The sequence below is a fragment of the Lissotriton vulgaris genome, chromosome 6, assembly GCF_964263255.1.
Source record: "Lissotriton vulgaris chromosome 6, aLisVul1.2, whole genome shotgun sequence".
In the NCBI taxonomy this organism is placed as follows: Eukaryota; Metazoa; Chordata; class Amphibia; order Caudata; family Salamandridae; genus Lissotriton; species Lissotriton vulgaris.
In genome coordinates this window covers 1614646942-1614669327 of record NC_141694.1, presented here as the reverse complement: position 1 = coordinate 1614669327, position 22386 = coordinate 1614646942, and the positions used below count along the sequence as shown (strand labels likewise).

Here is a 22386-nt window from a genome sequence, read left to right as displayed (position 1 = left end):
AGATGACAAGGCCAGCTCGTCATGAATAATGGCATCCTGCATATCTCAGCACAGGACGGGAAAACGCCTAGCAGCCATGTGGTTAACAACAGGGCTGACCAGCTGGGGAAACTTCGTGCTTCCTGGACAGCCGACGGGCTTGAACTAGATGATGAGGACTGGCAGTCAGCTGTTTCCTCCCCCAAGGAGGTGGCTATTCCGGCTCGGCTTCGTTTTGTCCAGCTAAAGATCCTCCACCGTGTGTATGTGACTGGTATGCGTCTGGTGCGAATGGGGTTTGTGACGGATGGACGGTGTAGGCGTGGGTGCGGTATGGATGGTACTTTTCTCCATGTTCTGTGGGAATGTCCGATTGTCTCGGCCTTCTGGTCTAGGGTGCACGATGTGATGGGACGTGTTACTGGAGTCCCCCTCCTTCCTGAAGCACGACGTTGCTTGCTTAATGTGTGGGAGCCTACGGACTGTACTGCTGCTCAGACGTTCTGGGTCACTCTGGACAACATGGTTGCAAAGAGGGATATAGCTCAGCTCTGGGGCTCCGCCAGACCACCGTTGCTCAGTGCCTGGAAGGAGAACATGGACTGGTGCATGTTTCGAGAAAAGACGGTGTATGAGGCACGGGGGCGTCCCAAAAAATGGTCCAGGGTCTGGGCTCAGTGGAATTCGTACCGTGGTGATATTTGCTCCCCTCCACTTGACTACGAGGTTCCTCTCCCCTCCTCCCCATGATTGACGTTCCGTTTCCTGTTTTCCATATCATTTGTGTGCTTTCTTCCTTCATGCTCGCTCCCCCTTGCCAGATACGTTCCTTTATATAATTATTCCTTTTCCCCTTCCCCCCCTCCTATGACCCTTGCCAGTATGATACCATGTGTTTGTGTGTTGTTGTTTTTCTTCGACAAAATCATAAAATTAAACCTTTAATATCCTTTTGCTACGGTTCCATGCTCCACACTATAATGTACGCTCAGAGATTGCTTTAACAGTGTACTGTCCCTTTTTTCTTTTTATTCTTTCACTATATGTCATAGTGGCCGGCCCTGAGGGGTTGTAGGCAGACGCTGTGTAATGTGCATTTCACAAATAAAGGTTTAAAAAAAAAAAAAAAAAAAAGATCAAACAGTAAAGGTTTGAGGGAGAAATAATCCTAAATCCTAAGAAAATATTTTGGAATGTTAGTTGTATATTACACTGTAAGATCTTTAAACATTTAGGTCAAATATATTTCCAAAATTAAACACATAAGAGCAATAATATAATAAATGAATTAAAGTACCATTGTATAAGGAACATAACCAACATAGTGGAAGAGCAAGCAAATTAAATTTATCAATACATTCTGGGGCAATGATAGCTCTATTGTAATTAAAAAATAGAGATTGGTTCAAATGCGCAGCTTTGGTGGTGTTGAATATTTTGAGCCAAAATTTATCCCAGAAATGAACAGAGACCGATATGGAAAGGTCGGTTTCCCACAGTAATTCCATGGAGTTTTTGGCTCGCACAGAAGTTGGCGATAATGAAGCTTTGTATATACACATAGCTTTAGGAATAGAGGAATGGTGAATAATATCCAAAAGTGTCAAAGGCAGGAGTGGAACTGGGGGAGGAGGGAATTGTGAATCAATAAAAAGCAATTGGGAACAGAGGACATTAATTCATAATCCTTTAAAAAACAGCTTTGTAAGTGGCATTGTATTTGTAGTTGGGGAAAATGTATGTCATTGTGGTTGGGGAACATTTACAACAGAGTAATCCGTCACTAATGATTGACAAACATAATGCCCTTCTCCTTCCAGTATATAAAAATAAAAGGATTAGTGTCGAAATTTGAGAAGCTTATTATCTCTCATGAATGGAAATCAGCACAATTTGTACCTATACAAAAGAAGGTCAACGTTGATCCTATTATTCTAGCAAATTGTCGTCCTATTTCTCTGTTTCCGCTCCTGGGCAAGCTGCTGAAAGGTCTAATAAATACTCAACTTTCAGTTTATCTTGAGGAAAATAAGATCCTGAACCCATCGCAATCTGGGTTTGGATCCTCTTACAGTACTAAGACTGCCTTGGTTGCGATTGCTGATTCCATAAGACGCTCCCTGGACAAAGGTATTCAATCCATACTGGTGCTGCTAGACCTATCTGCAGCATTTGATAACGTGTGCCAAACTAGGCTGATTCAAAGTTTGTATGAGATTGGCATTTGAGGTACAGCTCTGCAGCGGTTCTTAGATTGTTTAATAAATCGAACTCGCGACATGCTGATTGACAATCGGGTACCGCAGGGCATCTGTTTAGGCATCACATAGTTTATGTTTAGTCTATGTTTCCCCCCCTTGCTTCCATTACTAGAACCTTTGGATTTGAAACTATATATTATGCTGATGGTACTCAGGGGGCCAGCTAATAGTCACTTTTTCGTGACTCCCGTTGCATGATAAATATTGCCGGTGGCTCCCGCATCGCTGAAAGCCACCTTCCGCCCTTCATTGCAGGCGGTGTCTCCCCGCATGTTTCCTGCCTGCCTGCACCAGTGCTAGAGAATGTCTCAAGACCCCCTCCCAGCACCTGACTATTCAGGCGAGCCGGACCAGACGGACATCATTTCCCATCAGCCCCAGAGGTGGGGCTAACTGGTAGTCAAGGGCGGACCCATCCGAACCCGGAGGAGGCTGAGCTTGGCCCCCTTCTTTGGCCTGACCCCTAGCTTAAGGTACTGTACCCCTTACCCTTGCCCCTGTGCTGCCTGCTGTCCCTGTGCTGCCTGCTGCCCCTGCACTCTTGCCCTGTCCCTGCACTTCCTGCTGCCACCTATCCCTGCACTACCTGCTGCCCCTACACTGCCTGCTTTCCCTGCACTGCCTGCTTTCCCTGCACTGCCTGCTGCCCCAGCACTGCCTACTGCACCAGCGCTGCCTGCTGTCCCTGCGCTGCCTGCTGTTCCTGCCCTGCCCACTGTCCCTGTGCTGTCCCTGTTCCACCTACTGCCGCAGCACTATCCGCTGCCCCTGCACTGCCTGCTGCCCCTGCGCTACCTGCTGCCCCTGTGCTGCCAGATGTCCCTGTGCTACCTTCTGCCCCTGCACTGCCTGCACTAGGAACAGAAACACTAATGGAGGACACAGTACGACCATGCAGCGGACGCGCACAGCTGGTAATGCCGCCACTGCTCCGCTGGTTGTACAATGCCCAGTGCCAGGACTCTTGGTCCTTTTGCCACCTGGCGGTGCACCACCAACTAACTCCCAGACCTGGACCCCAATCGCCAAAACAGCTGCGCCTCCTCCTCCTCCTCATGATCCACCTGCTGACACTGCCACTTCTCCTGCGACACAACTTACAAAAGACCCCACACTACTCCTGCCCACAAGACCAAGAACTCCTTGCAACCCCTCCATTGTATCCTGCTCAATATCTGCTCACTCTGCAAGCACGCCACAGAAATCAGGGACACCTTCTCCACCCTCCACGGACGTTGCTTTCATCATGAAACATGTCTCAACCCCTCCTCAAACTCCAACATCACCACTGCCACTCCTGAATGATACAAGATGATATGCCGTGACCACACCACCAAACAAGGTGGACTGAATCCGCTGCCAAGCACACAAAGGAAGTCTTCAAAATAGTTAACGAATTCTCCAACCCGACAGCCATAGCAAACACCATCCACCCCTCCCAAGAACTCTGAGGCACCCTCTCACACTACTTTCACAGCAAGATCACCTCCATCAACAACAATTTAAACATCCAACCTGCCATCCTCAACCCCGATGACCTCAACCAACCAGCGAACACCAGCCAAACCTTCACCACCTGGGCACCGTTCATTGCCCTGACCACATCAGCCATCATGTCTTCCATTCACTCCGGGGTGCCCACCGACCCCTGTCCCACCACCTCTACAGCCTCGCAACAAACCCAATCAGCATGCAACTCATCAGCATCCTCATCCCCTTCGTCTCCCTAGCAACCTTCGGGACAGATGGAAACACACAGACATCAGACCCCTCTGAAAGAAAGCGTCCGCTGACCCCAACGATCTAAAAAATTATCATTTGATCTCACTGCTCCCCTACCAGGCCAAAGTTCTTGAGAAAGCCATCAACCAGCAGTTCACTGAATTTCGAACAAAACCCCCTACTGGATGCCTCTCAATTCAGGATTCTGTGCCAGACACATCACTGAGACCACGCTGATTGCCACCACAGATGACATCAGAACACTCTTCAACAGTGGAGAAACTGTAACCCTGATCCTCCTCGACCTCTCCACAGTGTTCGACACAGCCTCCCACAACACCCTCATCAACAAACTCTACAACATAGGCATGCAGCAAGACTCCCTTTAGTGGATCGCCTCCTTCCTTACAGGACACACACAGAGCATCCAACTGCCTCCCATCACACTGGCACCCGAAGACATAATATGTGTCGTACCACAAGGTTCATCCCTCAGAGCCACCCTGTTCAACATCTACATGACCACCCTTACAGTTGTTGTCAGACTCAACATAATCTCCTGAGCAGATGACACTCAGCTGATCCTCCTGCTCACTGAGGACCCCTCCAATGCCAAAGCCAACTTCTGCAACACCATGACCAACGTAGCCAAATGGAGGAGAAACAACTGCCTCAGCTACTGATCTTCGGGAAGAACACAGCTGGTGGCCTGTAGAACTTGGACCCACACCCACACTGACCGACTACGCACGCAACCTCTGTATCATTCTCGACATCCAACTGACTATGAAACAATAAGTTAAAGCTTTCGCCTCCTCCTGCTTCCACACACTTTGAAAGCTCCACAGAATCTTCAGATGGATCCCAACCAAACCAGAAAGACCATCACTCAGGCTCTCATGACCAGTTGCCTTGACTATGGTAATGCTCTCTACACTGGCATCTCCACCTAGCTTCTCAGAAGACTCCAGACCATACAGAACCTCTGCCAGACTCATCCTGGACCTCCCCAAATGACCCACATCATCTCTCACCTGAGAGATCTCTATGGGCACCCCATCCAGAAACAATGCCAGTACAAGATCCTCGTGCATGCCTACAAAGCCCTACACAACCTAGGAACTGTCTACCTCAACCTTTGACTGAACTTTCACCAACCTACTAAACACCTGCGCTCCTCTTTATACCAAACACACAACCCCTGCATCCATCACAGCAGTGGCTACTCCTTATTCCTACATCCCTGCCAAGACCTGGAATGGAATTCCCCTCTAGCTCCCTCATTGGCAGACTTCAGAGAGAGACTCAAGACCTGGCTTTTCAATAGAGACACAGCATCCAGATACCCCTAGGTGTGACAGTGTTGCATTTTACAAATGCTGTTTGTTTGCATTGATGAAGACTTGAACATGTTCAAGGTCTAGTTCTCCAGTGGCATGAAAGCTATTGCAGATTAAATGGCATCAAACTGCTTGCAATTAAATGCTGATAAAACAGGGATCATGCTGTTTGGTAAGGGCTAGCAACTTTGAGCTGCAGAGTGGTGGCCTGTAGAACAAGGTCCTGATCCTATGCCCAAACAGGTAGTTAAGAATCTTGGCCTTAAAATATATCAAGCTTTATCTATGAAAGACCACGTTGTATCTACTAGTGGTTTCTGCTTCAACATGATGCATCTGTTGAAGAACGCTTTTTCTTACCTTCCATTTTCTGTCAGGAAAACCCTTGTTTAGGCTCTAATTATTAGCAAATTAGACTGAAGCAATGCTTTACTTGCATCAGCAAATGAGGCTTTAATATCCAAAATGCAAGTGGTCCAAAATACAGCCGTACATCTTCTTTGTAATGTCCCTTCTTGCTCACCTTCTGAACCTTTGCTGAGAGCCCTGCACAGGGTGCCGATTAAGATAAGGACAATCTTTAAAATTTGCTGTCTTACACATAAATCATTAATGGTCAATGAGCCTAGCTATCTACTTCAGAAACTCAAAACCTATTGTCCAGTTAGGCATTTGCGTTCCAAGGACAAAGCATCGTGTTCGACTGACGAGAAGATGAGGCAGGTCCTTTACTTACTTCACCCATTCTATTGGAATACCTTGCCTTATCATATCCATATATTTTCTGATCATGTTAAATTCAGGATGCTGCTAAAGATAATTTTATTCTAATTTCAGCATTCTGTCTTTCCTGTGTTTTTATCAGCGACGAGATACCACTTTGGGGTTGATTTGTGCGCTATAGTAAATTATATTAGCATAAAATAACAATAATGATTGTTCAAATATGATCCCTTGTGGGATGGGATAATCTGAAAGATGATTAATGAGGGCATGACATTGTTGAATCAATAAAGCAGAATGATAAAGCTTAAAATCAGGGAATCAAAGACCCCTTTCACTATTTGGGTATATAAGTTTAGAAAGGGCAATACATGGATGCTTGTTGTTCCAGAGGACTGTTGTACAAATGGAGTTAATTTGTGAAAAGTGATAATTGAGGACCTTGAAAGGTAACATAGAAATTATATAAAGGGCTTGTGGTACAAGCATCATTTTGAGAGTATCTAGTCTGCTCCACCATGATAAAAGCAGAGGAGACCAAGATGAGAGTAATGTTTGTAGTTTTCATTTTAAAGGAGTAAAGTTATGGTAAAGTGTGTTGGAGGTAGTCGGAGACAACCAAACACCAAGGTGTGTTATTCTGAAGGGACATCATGTTAAAAATTAGTGTTGGCACACATATACTAATACCAAAAGGAATATAATGGTAAAATGTCAATTTTCGAAAAGTTGAGTTAATTTCCAGAAATGTTAGAATATTAAGTGATCTCTTGTAAGAAAGGGTTCAAGGAGGACAATGGATTGGACATGTAAATAAGAACATCATCAGCATGAGTCGATAACTTAATCTCTAGGGAGTTGTGTTTAAACCTGGAGATAAGTGTATTTTAATGAATACGTTCAAGAAATGGTTCTAAAGAAAGAGCAAAAAGTAAAAGGGAGAGGGGGCATCCTTGCCTGGTACCTTTATGTAAAGTAAAATAAAGGGGAGTAATGACCTTCACAAAAACATTGGCACAAGGGTTAGAGTATAATAATTTCATGAATGAAATACATTGTGGCCAAACCAGTTTAGAGTGGTGAACATGAATTGCCAATTAATGCGGTCAAATGCCTATTCAGCATATAAAGATAGGGCTTCAAGAGGGCCACTATGTTTTTTAGCCAACACAAGAATGTTAGAAAATATTCTGGCATTATCTGCAGCAAGTCTGCCCTTAATAAAACAGATTGATCAGGTTTGACAAGGAGGGGCACAACGGCTTCTAGGCAAGATGCTAGGATTTTTGCAAATATTTGCAATCATAATTAATTAAATAGGTTGATAGTTTTTATCTGGCTTAGGGATAATGTCAGCTTCAAATTCTTTGAAGGTATTAGAAAGGAAAGGAGGTTTGGAGAAAATATTTTGTTTATTCGATTCAGATGGGGTGGTATCTTCTGAATATAATGATTTGTAAAAGGATTGGAAAACATTGGAGATATCAGAGTTGGAGATGACGGTGGTATTAGTAAATTCATTGTAAATGGATCAGATATTTCTAGATTCTGTTTTAATTTCTTTGTAATTTGCCAGCATTTTACCAGCCTTATTCTAACCACCATGACATTTAGATTGAACTTTAAGTAAAATGTTGCATGCATCAGTGGTAGCAAGTTTGTTGAGATTAGATTTGACTGTAATTTATTTATGTAAAACGGATAAAGATTTAAAGGTGAGGTAAGTATCTTCAAGTGTTTACATTTGTTGAAGTTAAGTGAGGTACTGGGAATTTAACCTATTTTTCCTTTTATCTGAATTCGCTATAGCGAAAGCCGGGAAAGAGGCTATAAAACCATCCCAATTGTTAGGAATGGATGTATCAATAGGTTGGTTAATTTGAAAGAGTTCCCTAATAAAAGCAGTGGCTTCCGTTTTGAAATTTGTATTAGATAGTAGGGAATTAATAAATCTCCAACAACCAGTTTTGGAGTAATTGAATGTTATATCAAAGGAGGACAGAACAAGTGTATGATCAGAAATAAAAACCAATTTCTGACCATTGTGAAGAAGGGAGTAAGGATTTTGTAACTAAAATGTAACAATATTGGATACGTATGATGTACATCAGAAAAAAACGTACACTCACATGTATCAGGGTTGCAAGTTTTCCAAACAACAAATAATTTAGAGAAGTAATGGCCGATTAGAAAGCCTTGTGAAATGGGTCAGGATTGAGTTTGCATTTGGATTTCTTATCCGTAATGGGTGCCAACCAGTGGTTAAAATCAGCTGCTAAAATAATAATGGGATTACCAATAGTAGCACGTTTTACTTAAATAATGTGCCAAAAATCAGGGTCAGGTTTAACTGGTGACAGAGAGAGCGTAGGTAAACCTGTCACTTGTTGTTTTTAACCAGAAAAACGAACGAAGCTCACCTGAGTAAAAGCGCCGCTACTACGTGCTAAGCCTGCCCTCCCAGACCCTCCAGATACAGCGAATCTCAGCTGTTAGAAGGGGAAAACGCCCACACCGCCAGCGCGGTCAAAGGCGAAGCCACGCCCACTGCGAGGCCACGCCCACCAGTCAGACCATATAAACGCTTTTGAAAAGCGCAACGAACCACTTGATTGAAACTCCCTCTGAGGCGGAAGCCGGAGGTATTGCACGCTGTATTTAGCTTTTAAACCTGTCACTTATTGTTGTTTTTAACCAGAAAAACGAACGAAGCTCACCTGAGTAAAAGCGCCGCTACTACGCGCTAAGCCTGCCCTCCCAGACCCTCTAGATACAGCGAATCTCAGCTGTTAGAAGGGGAAAACGCCCACACCGCCAGCGCGGTCAAAGGCGAAGCCACGCCCACTGCGAGGCCACGCCCATAATACTCACTACAAATGTGCCGGCCATTCCAGCGCAGCAGACGAGCGCAGCGGGAGCGCCGTTTGCGCGCCAAAGGCGCGCCTAAGGCAAGCCCGTCTGCGCCCGTCCGCGCACGACCGGGCCTAGGGCCAGACCCCCTGGCAGACAGAGCTGCCATTAAGGTTAACTACTCCCGTCGGGACCTTTTAAGCCTTAGACCTCCCATCGCCTCATCATGTGACTATATTCACAACATGAATGGACCCTTCATCAGCTGCACTCATTGCCAGCCAGCCCAGCTTAGACTCCTTACACGAGTGCCCAAGCCTGTAGCCCTCAAACTTGCCTCGCTGAACTGCCGCTCTCTCCCCAAACATGCGACACTAATCCCCCACCTAATAGAAGACCACGAGATTGATATCCTCTTCCTGACGGAAACGTGGCTTACTCCACACTCTGACGCGGACATAGTGTTAGCCACCCCACCGGGCTTTCTCATTCAGTCTCTCCCTCACCCACTAGGTAGAGGTGGAGGCATTGCCATCATCTACCGGGACTCCTTCACCTGCAATTCCAACGATGCACAAATTCCTGACTCTGAAAGCTTACAATTCACAATTAAACTAGACCCTACGAATTCTCTCTCAGGGATTCTAGTCTACCGTCCCCCTGGGCATCCTGGTTCTTTCACCAATGCCCTCTTAGATACAGTAGCAACACAGGTCCACTCCGTCACGAATTTCATGCTAGTGGGAGACTTGAACATTCACTTCAATGACCCTTTAGACTCTGGAGCAGTCGACTTGATCACTGAACTAGCGGCCCTGGATATCCGTCTCCTTAACTCAGGAGCCACTCACATCAAAGGCCACCTGCTGGACCCAGTGCTCACCAGCACCCCCACGGTGCAAGCAACAGACTCCATACCCCTTCCCTGGACGGATCACTTCCTGGTCCTATTCCAACTCCCAGGAACCCTCAGGAAACCTCAGAAACTTCCCACCTATACCAGAGGCAGGACCTGGCCCAAACTTCCCATTGAAGAATGGGCTAACACCCTGACATCAACTACCCCGGCCCATGAAGAAGACCCGGCTAACGCCGACAGCAATTTCAGAAAGTGGATAACGACCTCCCTTGATTCCGTGCTCCCACTCAGAACGCGAGAAGACAAAACCAACAACACGGGCTCCGCCCCGTGGTATACCCCAGAACTTCGTCAGCTCCGCAAAAACTGTAAGAGAGCTGAACGGCTTTGGAGAAAAGACTGGCAGAACGCCAGCAAAGAGGCCTATCACTCTTCAGTTAAAATTTATAAAACTGCTATTAAGCTCTCCAAAGCCTCCCACTACGACACCCGGATAAAGGAAGCCTCTAATTCCTCTAGGGAATCTTATCTTATCGTGAAGGAGCTACTGAAAGTTCCTATCTCCCCTTCCCCCACCATCCCCTAGGTAGACAGAAGCAATGATCTAGCCACATATTTCAACAATAAAATTGCCCGCATCCTAACATCCCTCCCCTCTCCTAGCCCCCCCACCCACAGGAACAACACTCAGCGCCCCTGTCAGACGGGAACATGCCCCCAACTTGAGACATTTAGACCAGTAACACCTAACAAGGTGGAAGCAACCTTAAATAAAATAAAAAGCGGGTCTCCTTTGGACCCTGCACCCATGAGATTTCTCAAAAACGTAGCCCCCGTTATTACCCCCATACTCACGGAGCTCATTAACTGCTCACTTGCACGAGGATTGGTCCCCGACAGCTGGAAAAGCGCAGTGGTGAAAGCACTCCTTAAAAAGCCCCAGCTCGACCCAACAGATATGGCAAACTACCGGCCTATATTTCTCCTCCCGGGGACCAGCAAGGTCACCGAGAAATTGGTCAATGGTCAACTCTCCCAATTCCTCGAGACTAATAACATCCTACGGCAATCCCAAACGGTCTCACATTAATTTTCATCTGGTCCTGAAGAAAGCCGATGATACCTTTGGATCAATAGGCTGAAACATGTTGACCATTAAGTGACAGTGTTTCTACCTCTTTACCACTGTGCTGTTACTTTTTTAATCCTGTCAAGCGGAACACAATAATAAAGGATCTTAGTGTATCCACTTAGATAGGTTTAATATTCACTCACTTTTCCTTCACACAGCGCTGCATACCTCACTACACCTAGTTACTCACATATGGGATTATCATCCTTTTGTCCAATAAAACATCTCTGAGCTCCTCCTTTAAACACCGGAGTAGTAGCTCCCAGTGTTGACTAGGATTTCTACACTGGTAAGGAGGACCCATATGATGAAGCATGTCACCCTCGGGTGAGTGAGGGTTCTTATCCTTACGGGATGTCTCCCCCAGTCAGGTATGTAGCATCCCATTGGTGATGAGAGGGGCAATCTAGCACATTTGTTACATATATATGGTCATGACCACAGTTGTGCAATTTTGTGTTGTGCTTATAGTGGGGAACGCACACTGAGTGGTCTATAAATACCCCTACAGACCCCCAATCTACGGTAGTGTTTTCATCAAAAGTTGATGACAGCCTCACATGGAATCTGAAACTGTATCATAGAAGGATTCAGTACCACAGGACAACAAGGGACTACAATATTGTTGAACTTTCGGAGATATTTTATAATAAAGTACTTGCCGTTGGGCTTCTGTTAGCCCAAATTGCGAAAGTTACATGGGCTCCCCAGAACATCATTCAAAATTCCCTACTCAATCATGGACTCGATTACAGGCGTGATCCCAGCAATAGTCTTAGGAGTCAGGTTGTATGGTGGCGTTTTGAGATACTCCACATCAGACTTAATCTGTATTCGAACAGGCCCGACTCCTTTAAGGAGTCAGATGTCCTTTCCTGGGAAATTGCAAACTTCTTTCGACACTGTATCCTTGAGATCTATTGGTAGATCCTCTACAGGTAACATAGAGAACAATAAAACTCCTTCCTTCTTACTCGCTAATTTGAACACTACATCTCCATCTTTGGTTTGGACCTCAAAGCCCTCTGGAGTACAGTATATGATACAATTGAGCTTACATAGCAAGTCTCGTCCCAACAAACTTGCAGGAATCCAGGCTCCCACTACAAACTGATGATTGTCCTTGAAGGTCCCTATCCTCACAGGGACTTCCCCAGTCAAAGAGTTAAAAATTATTTTATTAGCTATGTCTATAACTTTGATTGTTTTTCCCAAGAGGGGTAGGTTGGGTGCCTATGTTGTTCTCATAGTAGAGCGGGTTGCACCAGTATAAACCAGAAAGGTAATGTTGTGACCATCTACATCTGCATCGACATATGGTCCTCTGTAGACTACCCCCGAGACTGTGCCAAGTGTACAGTCTTCTTGTCCCCTCATGCACCGTCATAAGGTGGAGTTTGTCTCTGACCCCTCGAAGGCCTCGAACATAGGGTACTGTTGAACTCAGGTATTCCCATATGAAACATTCTGGAAAACTTGTGGTAGTACTGGAGGTTGGAGCTCTTGAATTTCAGGTCCCTGAGTTCCTCCCATATTCTGAGATCTTGGCTGAGCCATGAGTTGTTAGGGTACAAAGTTACCCTGTGGTTGATTAGACCCCCCCACTATGATCCTGGTTTGTAGGATTCAAACGACATTTGGGCTTCCAATGCCCCAACCTATTTCAATAGTGACACAAGTTGGTTTTCTTAAGGGTCGCAATATCTATCTCTGTCTTAGGGTCTATCAGACCGCTCCTACCTCTTCCTTGGCCCTAAACTCTTTCCCCCAGGGGCACGTGTACTCCTTGCATGTACGTTCCTGACATTGGGGCCATGTTTCTGCTATATGTCTGTCCTTAAACTCCCTTCTGCGCAGCCTTCATTTGTATAAACACAAACTTTTCCTTCAACTTCATTTTAATTTCTACAGTATTTGGGTTAGGGTAAAATCTCATCAATGGACTTATTTTGCCAACATATCAAATGTTGCTGAATCATTAAACTGATCTCAGTTTGCAACCCAGTCACAAACTTAGACACAAACTGTCCCATATCCTTTGGTTCTAGAGTATTAATTCCACTGTACTGTTTACTGTTCAAAGGCATGCAATAACCAGTCATAGTAGGCTTGCACTGTCTCTTTGGATTCTAGGGTGGTTCTGTCTATCTTAACCCAGTCCACATCCTGTGGAGCCACCTTAGCTTTTAACCATGTGATCACCTGATCGCATTTCTTCATTTTCACAGGGGGCAGACCACAAATCATCGGATCTCTTTCAGATTCACCATCAGGTCTTCTATAGCTATTTTATATGCTGACCGTAGGTCGCTTGTGACCACAATTCCAAACAATGTGTTAAAATCAACCCACAACACCATCAATATTTTTACAAAATGATCATCTTGCGTACACCACTCCACAGGCATCTCTCTCAATCTCTGGAACTCATTTGTACAAGCGACAAGATCACCCCTACTCTAGGGACCATGTACATATCCTCTGCTCTGTACCTCTCATAAAGGAGATGCCTGAACAGTCCCTCCCCTTTCCTTTGCAGCTTTTTTCTTCACCCATTCCTCCCACTTCTCTAAGACTCTGTAAACTCTGATGCAAAATATGAGTTCCCGAATTTGTGTGCTAAATCCTGGCGTCCTCAAATTCTCTAGATCTTGGTCACTGTACTTAGGCCGATGATTTTTTTCAGCATCTTTTTCTTTCTATATTGACTTCAAATGTATTAGTCAGTTCAGACAATTTTCCATGTGCTTCCCTCACCCTTCCAGTAACATCCTTACTCATGAACAACAACTAATTAACCTGATATGAATCTATTTGATAGAGCTCTCATAGCATCTAATTCAGTTTCCAGCTTAAGCACATCCAGCAAATCCACTATGCTCCTTCAACTATTTCTCTTAAACCAAAACATCAAACATACTCTGGCTTTCAGGTGTCTTCATGTATTATCCTGGTCGGGCAATCCTATTACGCACTGCAGAGTCTTCTATGTAGGCAAATCCCTCCCTGTCAACACTCAAAGCGGCCTAATGAGTCCCAGCCCAACTTGAACTACAGACGAAACCGCGGTAGCAGCACAAGGAGTGCTTGCTTTCACTGGAGTCAAAGGAACAATTCTGGTGTGAGGACCCTCCACTACTTCAAATGGTGCTCTCCCTCAGGCACTATGGGCATCCCTTGACCCCAGTTCCCAACTGGACTCTGGTCGGGTCGTATACAGGAATGATAGGGCCAATGGTGATTGGTACAGTCAGGGTATCAGGGATCTTCGAAGCAAGCCCAGGTTCACAGTGTGTAGAGGCTTCCATAATTCCCATTGGAGTTTCACCCAGTTCCACAATCTGGGCTTTCCCCGTTGAGAGGGTCCCTACAACATTCCGATTTGTGGCCACTAGTGCTGGGGCATTCACAGTGTCATTGGCGCCATTAGAACTTCCCCACCTTCCTGGATACAATGGACCATAGGGGAGTGGGCGCTGCACTAACAACCAATACAGCAAGCTATTCTCTACATCACTGTCAATGTCCTTCTCCCCCTTACCCTCCTACTCTATCTTTCCATCATCCTCTTCCTTTGCCTCATCATTAACCAATGCGATGTACAATCTCACTCTTTCAATCCTGTGTACTCTCCACCTCTTTTGCTTCTCATCTCATGGTGCTTCCTGGTATGCACGCATCACTTTTTTTATCTTTACCTGATAGTACTCCCTGTGCTTAGCATGTGCGGTGTGCATCCATGCATCAAGTGCTCCAGACGCTGTGTGTCTAGGTAAAGGTTTCATTGCATACAACATATCCCTCAAATGGTCATTTATTCTCACATTGAAGGTACTGTAGCATGGAAACGCTAATGCGTCCTCTTTTTCGGTGATCTTGTGCCAATTTTTAAGCCAAATAATAGTGTGGAGCCCTGCATTCATTGCCATATATGGAGCAGGCGTAGTCTCCGGAGAAGCCTCTCCACCCACTCTAGTCAGAACAGACGCATCTCCTCTAAACATCTCTGGAATAATTTAAAAACACTTAATTTCCCTCTTTTCTTTTGCAATATGTATAATTTGCCTTGAAATTGTAAAACGTTCTTGTTCCCGCAATAGTACAAATATAATTCACGATCCAACCTATTGTTTTTTTAAACAACAATTGTCTGCTTCCTCTAAGACTTGAAAGATGTCAATCATTCGAAGAACGAGCACACAAATATACCTCGACCAGCAGGGAATCGCCTGAATCAGTGTAGTTTCTCTTCTATGCAGAAAGGTCTACCACACTATTCACAATCGTCCCATGCACACAAAGTTCCCTGTCTCAATTGGGCCATTGACAATGTCTCACAATAAACTCCCCACAAAACACAGCAGACAAATACAACACAGTGTCTTCTACACCTTACTATATATCCACAGGGTTCATAGGCCACATCGGACCCAATAACAACTTAAACAACTTATCACCACATTCATATGGCCCTCACAACATCCCCACCGGACATTTTGTAGCCGACTCTTCAATGCAATCTAACATCCACCACTCTCATCACCCTATTGATACTCACTTCCTCTCTACCACTGGTTTCTCTGTACGCCACCAGAACTCCGCTGATTCTCCTCTCATGTTTGGGTTCCACACAGGGGACACTATCATAGGGCCCTAGAACTAACCTAGATCTTGCTCCCTACTTCAAGTACAGAACCATCCTCTGTAGCTACCATCTGCTAATGCGGAAATTTATCACCTCAAATTTTTGGTTGATAGTTCTTTTTAAGCTGCATGAGAGGTAAGGAATTTCCCAAATCCAAGACAGACGTTTCTCAGGAGCTCAGGCTCACAACTGGAGTATGGTTAGTCGGTTTTATTGTACAGATTCAGAGATATTACTATTAACATGATAGTCTAAAGATACAGAGAATATAGAATGAAGCCAAATCTCTGGAACCGATTCACCCTATTTAACTAAAATAAAACTTCACACTCAGTTATTGCCACATAGGTTATTAAAAGGCAAAAATATAAATTAGATTACACTGAGCTTTCAAAAAAGGCAAATTTCCCAATTCCCTACACTATATAAAAGGGGAAACCTAAACTGAGCATGATTCAGAAGGGAAGCGTAAAAGGTGTCAGCCGTCAGAGTCCTCCTAAGAGGCAACTCTAACTATGGACTTGTAGCTTAATGCCACATTCACGAAGAGAGATCTGCACCTCGAAGCGTCTGCAAATGAAGTGTCAGCTGATCCTAGTTTCATTAGTACAAAAAGCAAACATCCAGTACATGCACCTCTTACAACCCTTTGGGCAACTTTCCATTATCCCAGTGGCCTTCATTGCAAATTTTCTCCACCTCCTGCTTCACACGGTAGACTTTCGGTCTCCCACGAGAAGTCGTCCCTTCTTCTTTATCGCATTCCTTCCCAAGCCCAGCTATTGATTAAACATTAGACCCTTCTCTAAACTACCGATGTCCTGTCCACCTGCAGTGGGAACAACAAATGCATGTAACATTTCACACTACAATCAAAAGCAAATGTAAACGCTAGTCAAGTAGCGAGTTAACGATTTTCAGGCACACTTAACATCACACAGGTTGCAATACAGCTTCTTTTTGACTTGTAAAGCACGTTATATCATAATTATCGACATCCTGAATAACCAATCCTATTAAGTTATTATTACAATGGTAAAGGTAGATGATTTCATAAACACGTTTCAGAATGACGTTATACTTTAGGTGTCAATATGAGATTCAAAGAAGTCAGTTACATGTCTAACACACATGAAATAACCTTGTAGAACAGAGAAATCTGAACATGAACTCTTTTATTCCTAAATTAGTCACACACATTACTTGTGAGTGCACACTATTTAGAATTATGATGCACTCCTACGGAAACTTTATATAAAAGACTGAAGTAAAACATAAAGCGTAAAATTACGCTTCACCACAAGCAGCACACCGACAAAGGGGCAGCCACTTATGATTTATCATAGATAACCGCCGATGCGCCGGGTAAATTAAAGCTACAGCAAGAATGGATCAAATATGGGGTTCAGAGAAGCCTTAGGGCATGAACAAATTAGTTGCATTTGATCTCGAGGAGCGTTTTTTCGTCAGCGGGGCATGAGTGTATGATCACGGTGCGTGCTGTTAAAATGGCAGCTGTTCTTACATCAGTGAACTCACCGCCATGGCACCGGAGCATGAAGGGGGCTTCTGGAGGGGCACCAACAAGATGTGCGTGATGCATAATTTCAGGTAAATCCGGTGGCATGTCTAAGTGGGCTGTGCGCAAGCTGGAAGCGGCTTTTTTCAATGAAGAGGATCCATGTCGTACTGGAGATCAAAGATCCGTTGCCATCTTGACCAGCGTGGAAGCTACATCCCCCTTAAGCCTTAAACCTAAAACTGGCATCACAGCAGTACATGGAGCTGGCACCAATGCTGTATTAGTTGGAGGAGTACCGTGTGCTTCGATCCATCCTCAGTGTCGATGGCCATACAATGGTTACCATGCATGCTTCCATCATCTGTAGGCACTGTCTCACAGAACATTCTGGCTGAAACAGTCTTCCATCACGCCCATCATGTAACTGGTGAACCTCAGTTTACAGTCTTCACAGTAATAGCCACTCCTGTAGTTGGTCACACCATTCACCAGAGGATGCACCATGGAAGGAGGGACTTCTACCTCATTCTTCCCTAAATCTGTAGTTACCTTGAGTAGAATTCCAGCCATGCAAGACTTAACTTCATGACAGTAAATTGCGCTCCAGTTTCTCTTAGATATGCTTTGTTTCTTGCAATTGGCTCTGCAAGCTTGACAAAACAGTCACTTGCTTTCTTAGCAAAAATGTTTTAGTTGGAGTCTCAATTAATCTGGTTTAAACTTTTAGACTATCTCATTTACACATAACTTGGGAGTGCTGGTAAATTTAAAACACCTTACTGAATGCATCAAAGTCACATGCGGAAGGGCTGTTTGTCGATTAGGGACAAGCACGTTCTAAACAAATCTGAGGAAGTAGCATCTGCAGAAAATGTGTGTAAAACAAATCTGTGAAGATGATTGGTGTGAGAGTTCTGTCGGAATCCAATTTCCTTGTTTCTCGGTCATTGTAAGTGTATAGTCTTTGCTGGTGGTTGCAGATGCTGGACACATGCACTCACTTATGTTGACATAGACTTATTTTTCATCATCAAACATTGATCCATGGTAAAAGCAAGAAAACCAGAAATGATAGCAAGAAACAGAAACAAAGTATATGGTGGTGGAAGAAAGGGGCATGAGTTGGAATCAAGGTGAGGCATTCGTAGCATTCAGCAGCCCTTGACTTTGGTAATTGACAGCAGCAGGCTCCTAAAAAAAAATTTGGGCCACTATAGGTATTGAATTCTTATTATGATTATTATTACACATTAAGCAATAGCATTGCTCTCTAATAGTTGCTAATTGTGGCATTCTTCACAGCCACACCTTCTTATTTTGGTCTGTATCTTGTGTGACTAGAGCGCATGTAATAGCGGTTTCAAAACTCATGTGAAAGATTGCTGTTCATTATCAACACGTTATGAGTGATGGTTGATTATATGTCCCTTTTATTCTTACGTCAGTGTAAACTAGAGCATTATGTAACATTCTCAAAATTGAATGTGCCCAATGCCAAATTGAAGGCTGCATATTTTGGTCTGGCTGCAAATTTCTCAGTACAAGTTGAGAAGTGTAATTTAATCTGTTGTTGAACAAAACATATCCTTAGAAACACACACTCGCTTCTAGCATTTAATACTTTCTGTTAGTGAATAGTAGTTTTTAAATAGTGTATCTCATAGTTACTGTATGAAATTATTTTAAAGATGTGTGAAGCAACAGCACTGTACCATAAGCTTGGGTAAAAGTAGCGACATTTGACCTTATCCTAGCAAAGACTCAAAATAGCTTCAACAATGTTATTTCAAAAATACAATTTTAGTGGATGTTGTATCCCAATTTTCAGGTAAGGTAAATAATTGTGACCAAATTATAAACTTTTTAAAAACAGATTACAACTGGAGAAATAGTTCAAAAACATGCTTGTTTTGTATGAGAAAAATGAACATGTTTGGCATACACATTACAATGCCATTTATTAAAAAAAATTGCTCCAGGGCCTTGCTAATAGTTTAACAAACAGACAACATGCATGATATTTTCACCAAATACTACTCTACATTTTGTGAAAACACTTTGGAATATTAAGTGATCCTGCTCCTGCCTACTCCATTTGCCAGTTATTATTAGATTGAAAATTGGGTGGAGTTAGAATTTGTCTGTTGGAAGCCTAACTAAACAAGGGTATTAGAACTCCTGTCATGAGTGTCACTAACATTGGCCGTTGCTTAGCTACAAAACTGTGATTTGTTTTGCAATAGTCAATACTGAAGTCCTTGCAAAATCTTTTGACGTTTGAACATATTTTGAGACTCCTAATCCGGTATATTCCTATTTTTTCCTTTTTTTTTACAGAAAACAAAAAGGGATGTTAATAACTTTGATCAAGATTTTACTCGGGAAGAGCCAGTGTTAACACTTGTGGATGACACCATTGTCAAGCAGATCAACCAAGAAGAATTCAAGGGGTTCTCGTATTGTGGTGAGGAGCAGCTTCCATGATTGCACCAGCGGTGGTTGAAAGCAAAGGCTGAAAAGACTGCTTCTTGAAAAATGATTTAACGTTACTGAGGTTCAGTGGACTGAGATCTGCTTCTCCTACCTTGAACCTGCCTCTCCATTTAAATGATCTATTTATTGTTGTTTTCTTTCGTTTGTGGATCTTGGAGCAAGTTTTACTCCTGTTTTACAGAACAATGAAAACTCATACATGTAAAAACAAAAGCTGTAGATGTGGCACACTGCTGTGTTATTGTAGGACTCATGATTTTATTCCAGCTCGAAGATCTCTTACCGAAGTTCTCTCTTTGTCGGAGTCTCTTAACAACTTGAAGAAAAAGAAGCTGGGCTTTCGAAAGGAATGGTTTTAAATTATTATTTATTATTGTTCGTATTTTCATTACAACACTCGTGGATAAAATGGAGAAGGTACATTTCTTCAGCGCATGTTTTCAATAAAGGTCAGTTACGTAGGCAAGGAGATGAGAACCCTTGATGGGGTGTAATGCTTATGGCCCACACCTGTTGTGCTCTAGCACTCGCGTGGGGGAGGCATTGTGTACTTAGCACACAAAGAAGGTCACCCTTAAGCAGGTGGGGAGTTTGGCAGAATCAGCGTCCTATCTATGGGTCAGAGTAGCACAGTCTGTACACCTCACCAGTGACTACAAGGGGGAGGTTACTGAAGTATTTGCTGGACAACATGGGGGCATTCGTGCCGTGATGCAATGGGCCAAATATTTCTTTATACGCTGGTGACGCGGCAACACAATCGTTTTATCTAATTGTAGAAGAAAGAAGCCATTGACTATTCTAGAGGCTGCTTGTAAAGGGCTAAGATGTTATAGTGGATGGACGCTCCAAAAGCAGACACCTCTGTGTTCTGGCTGGGCTTTCCTTCACATGGTTTGTAGACATGATGGATACCCTGTGCAAGGATACTTTAGCAAAGTAAGCCTAAAACAAAAGAAGCCATTGATTTTAATATGCTGTTACATTGTATTTTTTAAAAATGACTATTTTGGGTTCCTGTTAGGTTTTTAGTTTTAAATACACTCCATAATTATTCTATTTATTTGTCCCTGTGGTGTGTTCCGTTTGCACACTTGTACAGACCCTTAGTACTACTGTCTTTTAGATGTGGGAGATCTAAAAATGAAATCTATGTTATCCGAATATTATGAGGCGAGGGATATCCTTGTGGCATTCTGTGAACGTATGTTGAAAGACTGAAGATCAAAAGTTCAAAACTGACATTCTTAAAAGATGTAAATGCATTTTTACTTTATATGTATTAACAGAAGCGGTAACTAGATACAGACGATATTACTAATGTGAAGTTACCTCTTGTAGACATGCTAACAGTGTTATGTACTTTTTTCAGAGAGTACTCAGTGTTTGTCTGTGTATATGTATTGCTGAGGTCATATAAGATAGATTTTACTGGACTGAATCTTGGGCATTTTTGGGGTTCAGCTCAGCAATGCACATGAACTCCCTGTTGCCCCCCCAAAAATATAAATGCGAAAGTGGTGCTTCGAGGCACTTCTTCAGCCTTTGTACAGGTGAGACTTTGTACATAGTGTTGCTGCAAAGCCTGTGGGGTACATTGATTATGGAGGTGTCATCTGCTGCATGTTCAGGCATATACTAAAAGTTAAGTCTGTCACAGAATACTTACAATAAATGTCCATGTGCAATACTCTGTATATGTATTGGTTAAAGATTTGCTGTCAGAAAAATGGATTGGATTTTCATTTTGTTATGAAAGGTGTATACAATATATTAAGCTATCCCAGATCTTGTATAGTTCTATTAAAGCTGTTAAATGGTAACCATAATGGAGGGAAGTGCATTTGCATATTACAGGCGGGTGGGCATGGGGTGGGCAGGGTTAGCATCTAGGTCATTTGACGTTTAGGGGCAATCTTGGTCACAAGGAGCAAGTACATTTGTCACAATCCTGTGCCCAGCAGCCAGTGGTCCCTTGAGTCCATGGAAGATAAACCGTTCCACTTTCTTTTTTTTAATAACTCAGGTGTAATTATTATATATTAATATGATGGTTTAAAATATGAAATATTTTACATAGTGTATCAGTTTAGTTGTCTGGTGCAGTACAAGTGGTGTGTAACGGATTAGACCATAGATTTGTATTATTTATCATCAATAACTTTGTAAACTGAGGATGGGCGGAGAGGGAGGGGGGAAATCTAGCGCCTGGAATGGAGTACAAGCACAGGAAAATCTTAATGGCTGCATCATCTCATATTTGCAAAGGCAAAATGTTAATACTGCCCCTAGATGTCTTAAAAACAAAAAATGTCTTTGATGTGTCACTACAGGCAAGCTCTTTTTTGCCCATCTGGGCAATAACTTACCTAATGATAAGTGCCCTTTTTCATAGTTGAATAGGTGGCGTTGGAAGGCCAGCAGCTGTATTGTGTGTTGCTATTTATCTAGCTGGACAGGCTTTTCTGCAGATGTGTAGGTCACTGATTCGAATGTAGCGAAGTGTAGAGATGGTGAAAAGATGCTGTACATTCTACAGCACATAGGTAAGTAGGGTGTCCAGTGGGCTTGATTGCTAACAAGAGGTCCCTCTGTGCTTGAACAGAGGACACTGCACCTATTGTCACGTTTTCTTTTGCCTTCATTTTGGGACCTATTCATACTGCTTTATCTGCCATTATTTGTCTTTTTTCTTTTGTTTCAGGTATAACTTACTTCTGAATTTTCTAGCGTAATACATTCAATCAGAAAAAATTAATTAGGGCTGAGCTAAGCATGTCTTGCTCCTGCAAATTAGTCACACCAAAGACTGCAGTAAGCCAGCTACTACTCACAGAAAATGCCTTGTGATTCAGGCTTG

The 22386-nt window shown here is 43.4% G+C and overlaps 1 protein-coding gene across 2 annotated transcripts in view; it reads left to right on the top strand.

The window, feature by feature from the left end:
• Positions 1 to 21214, top strand: part of PRKCE (protein kinase C epsilon) — a 1279555-nt gene extending 1258341 nt beyond the window's left edge. For both annotated transcript variants that reach the window (XM_086927786.1, XM_086927785.1), the window contains one exon: positions 19371 to 21214. In XM_086927786.1, the coding sequence (XP_086783912.1) occupies positions 19371 to 19517 (147 nt within the window). In that variant the 3' untranslated portion in view covers positions 19518 to 21214. The remainder of the gene's footprint in view (positions 1 to 19370) is intronic.
• The last annotated feature ends 1172 nt before the right edge of the window (positions 21215 to 22386 follow it).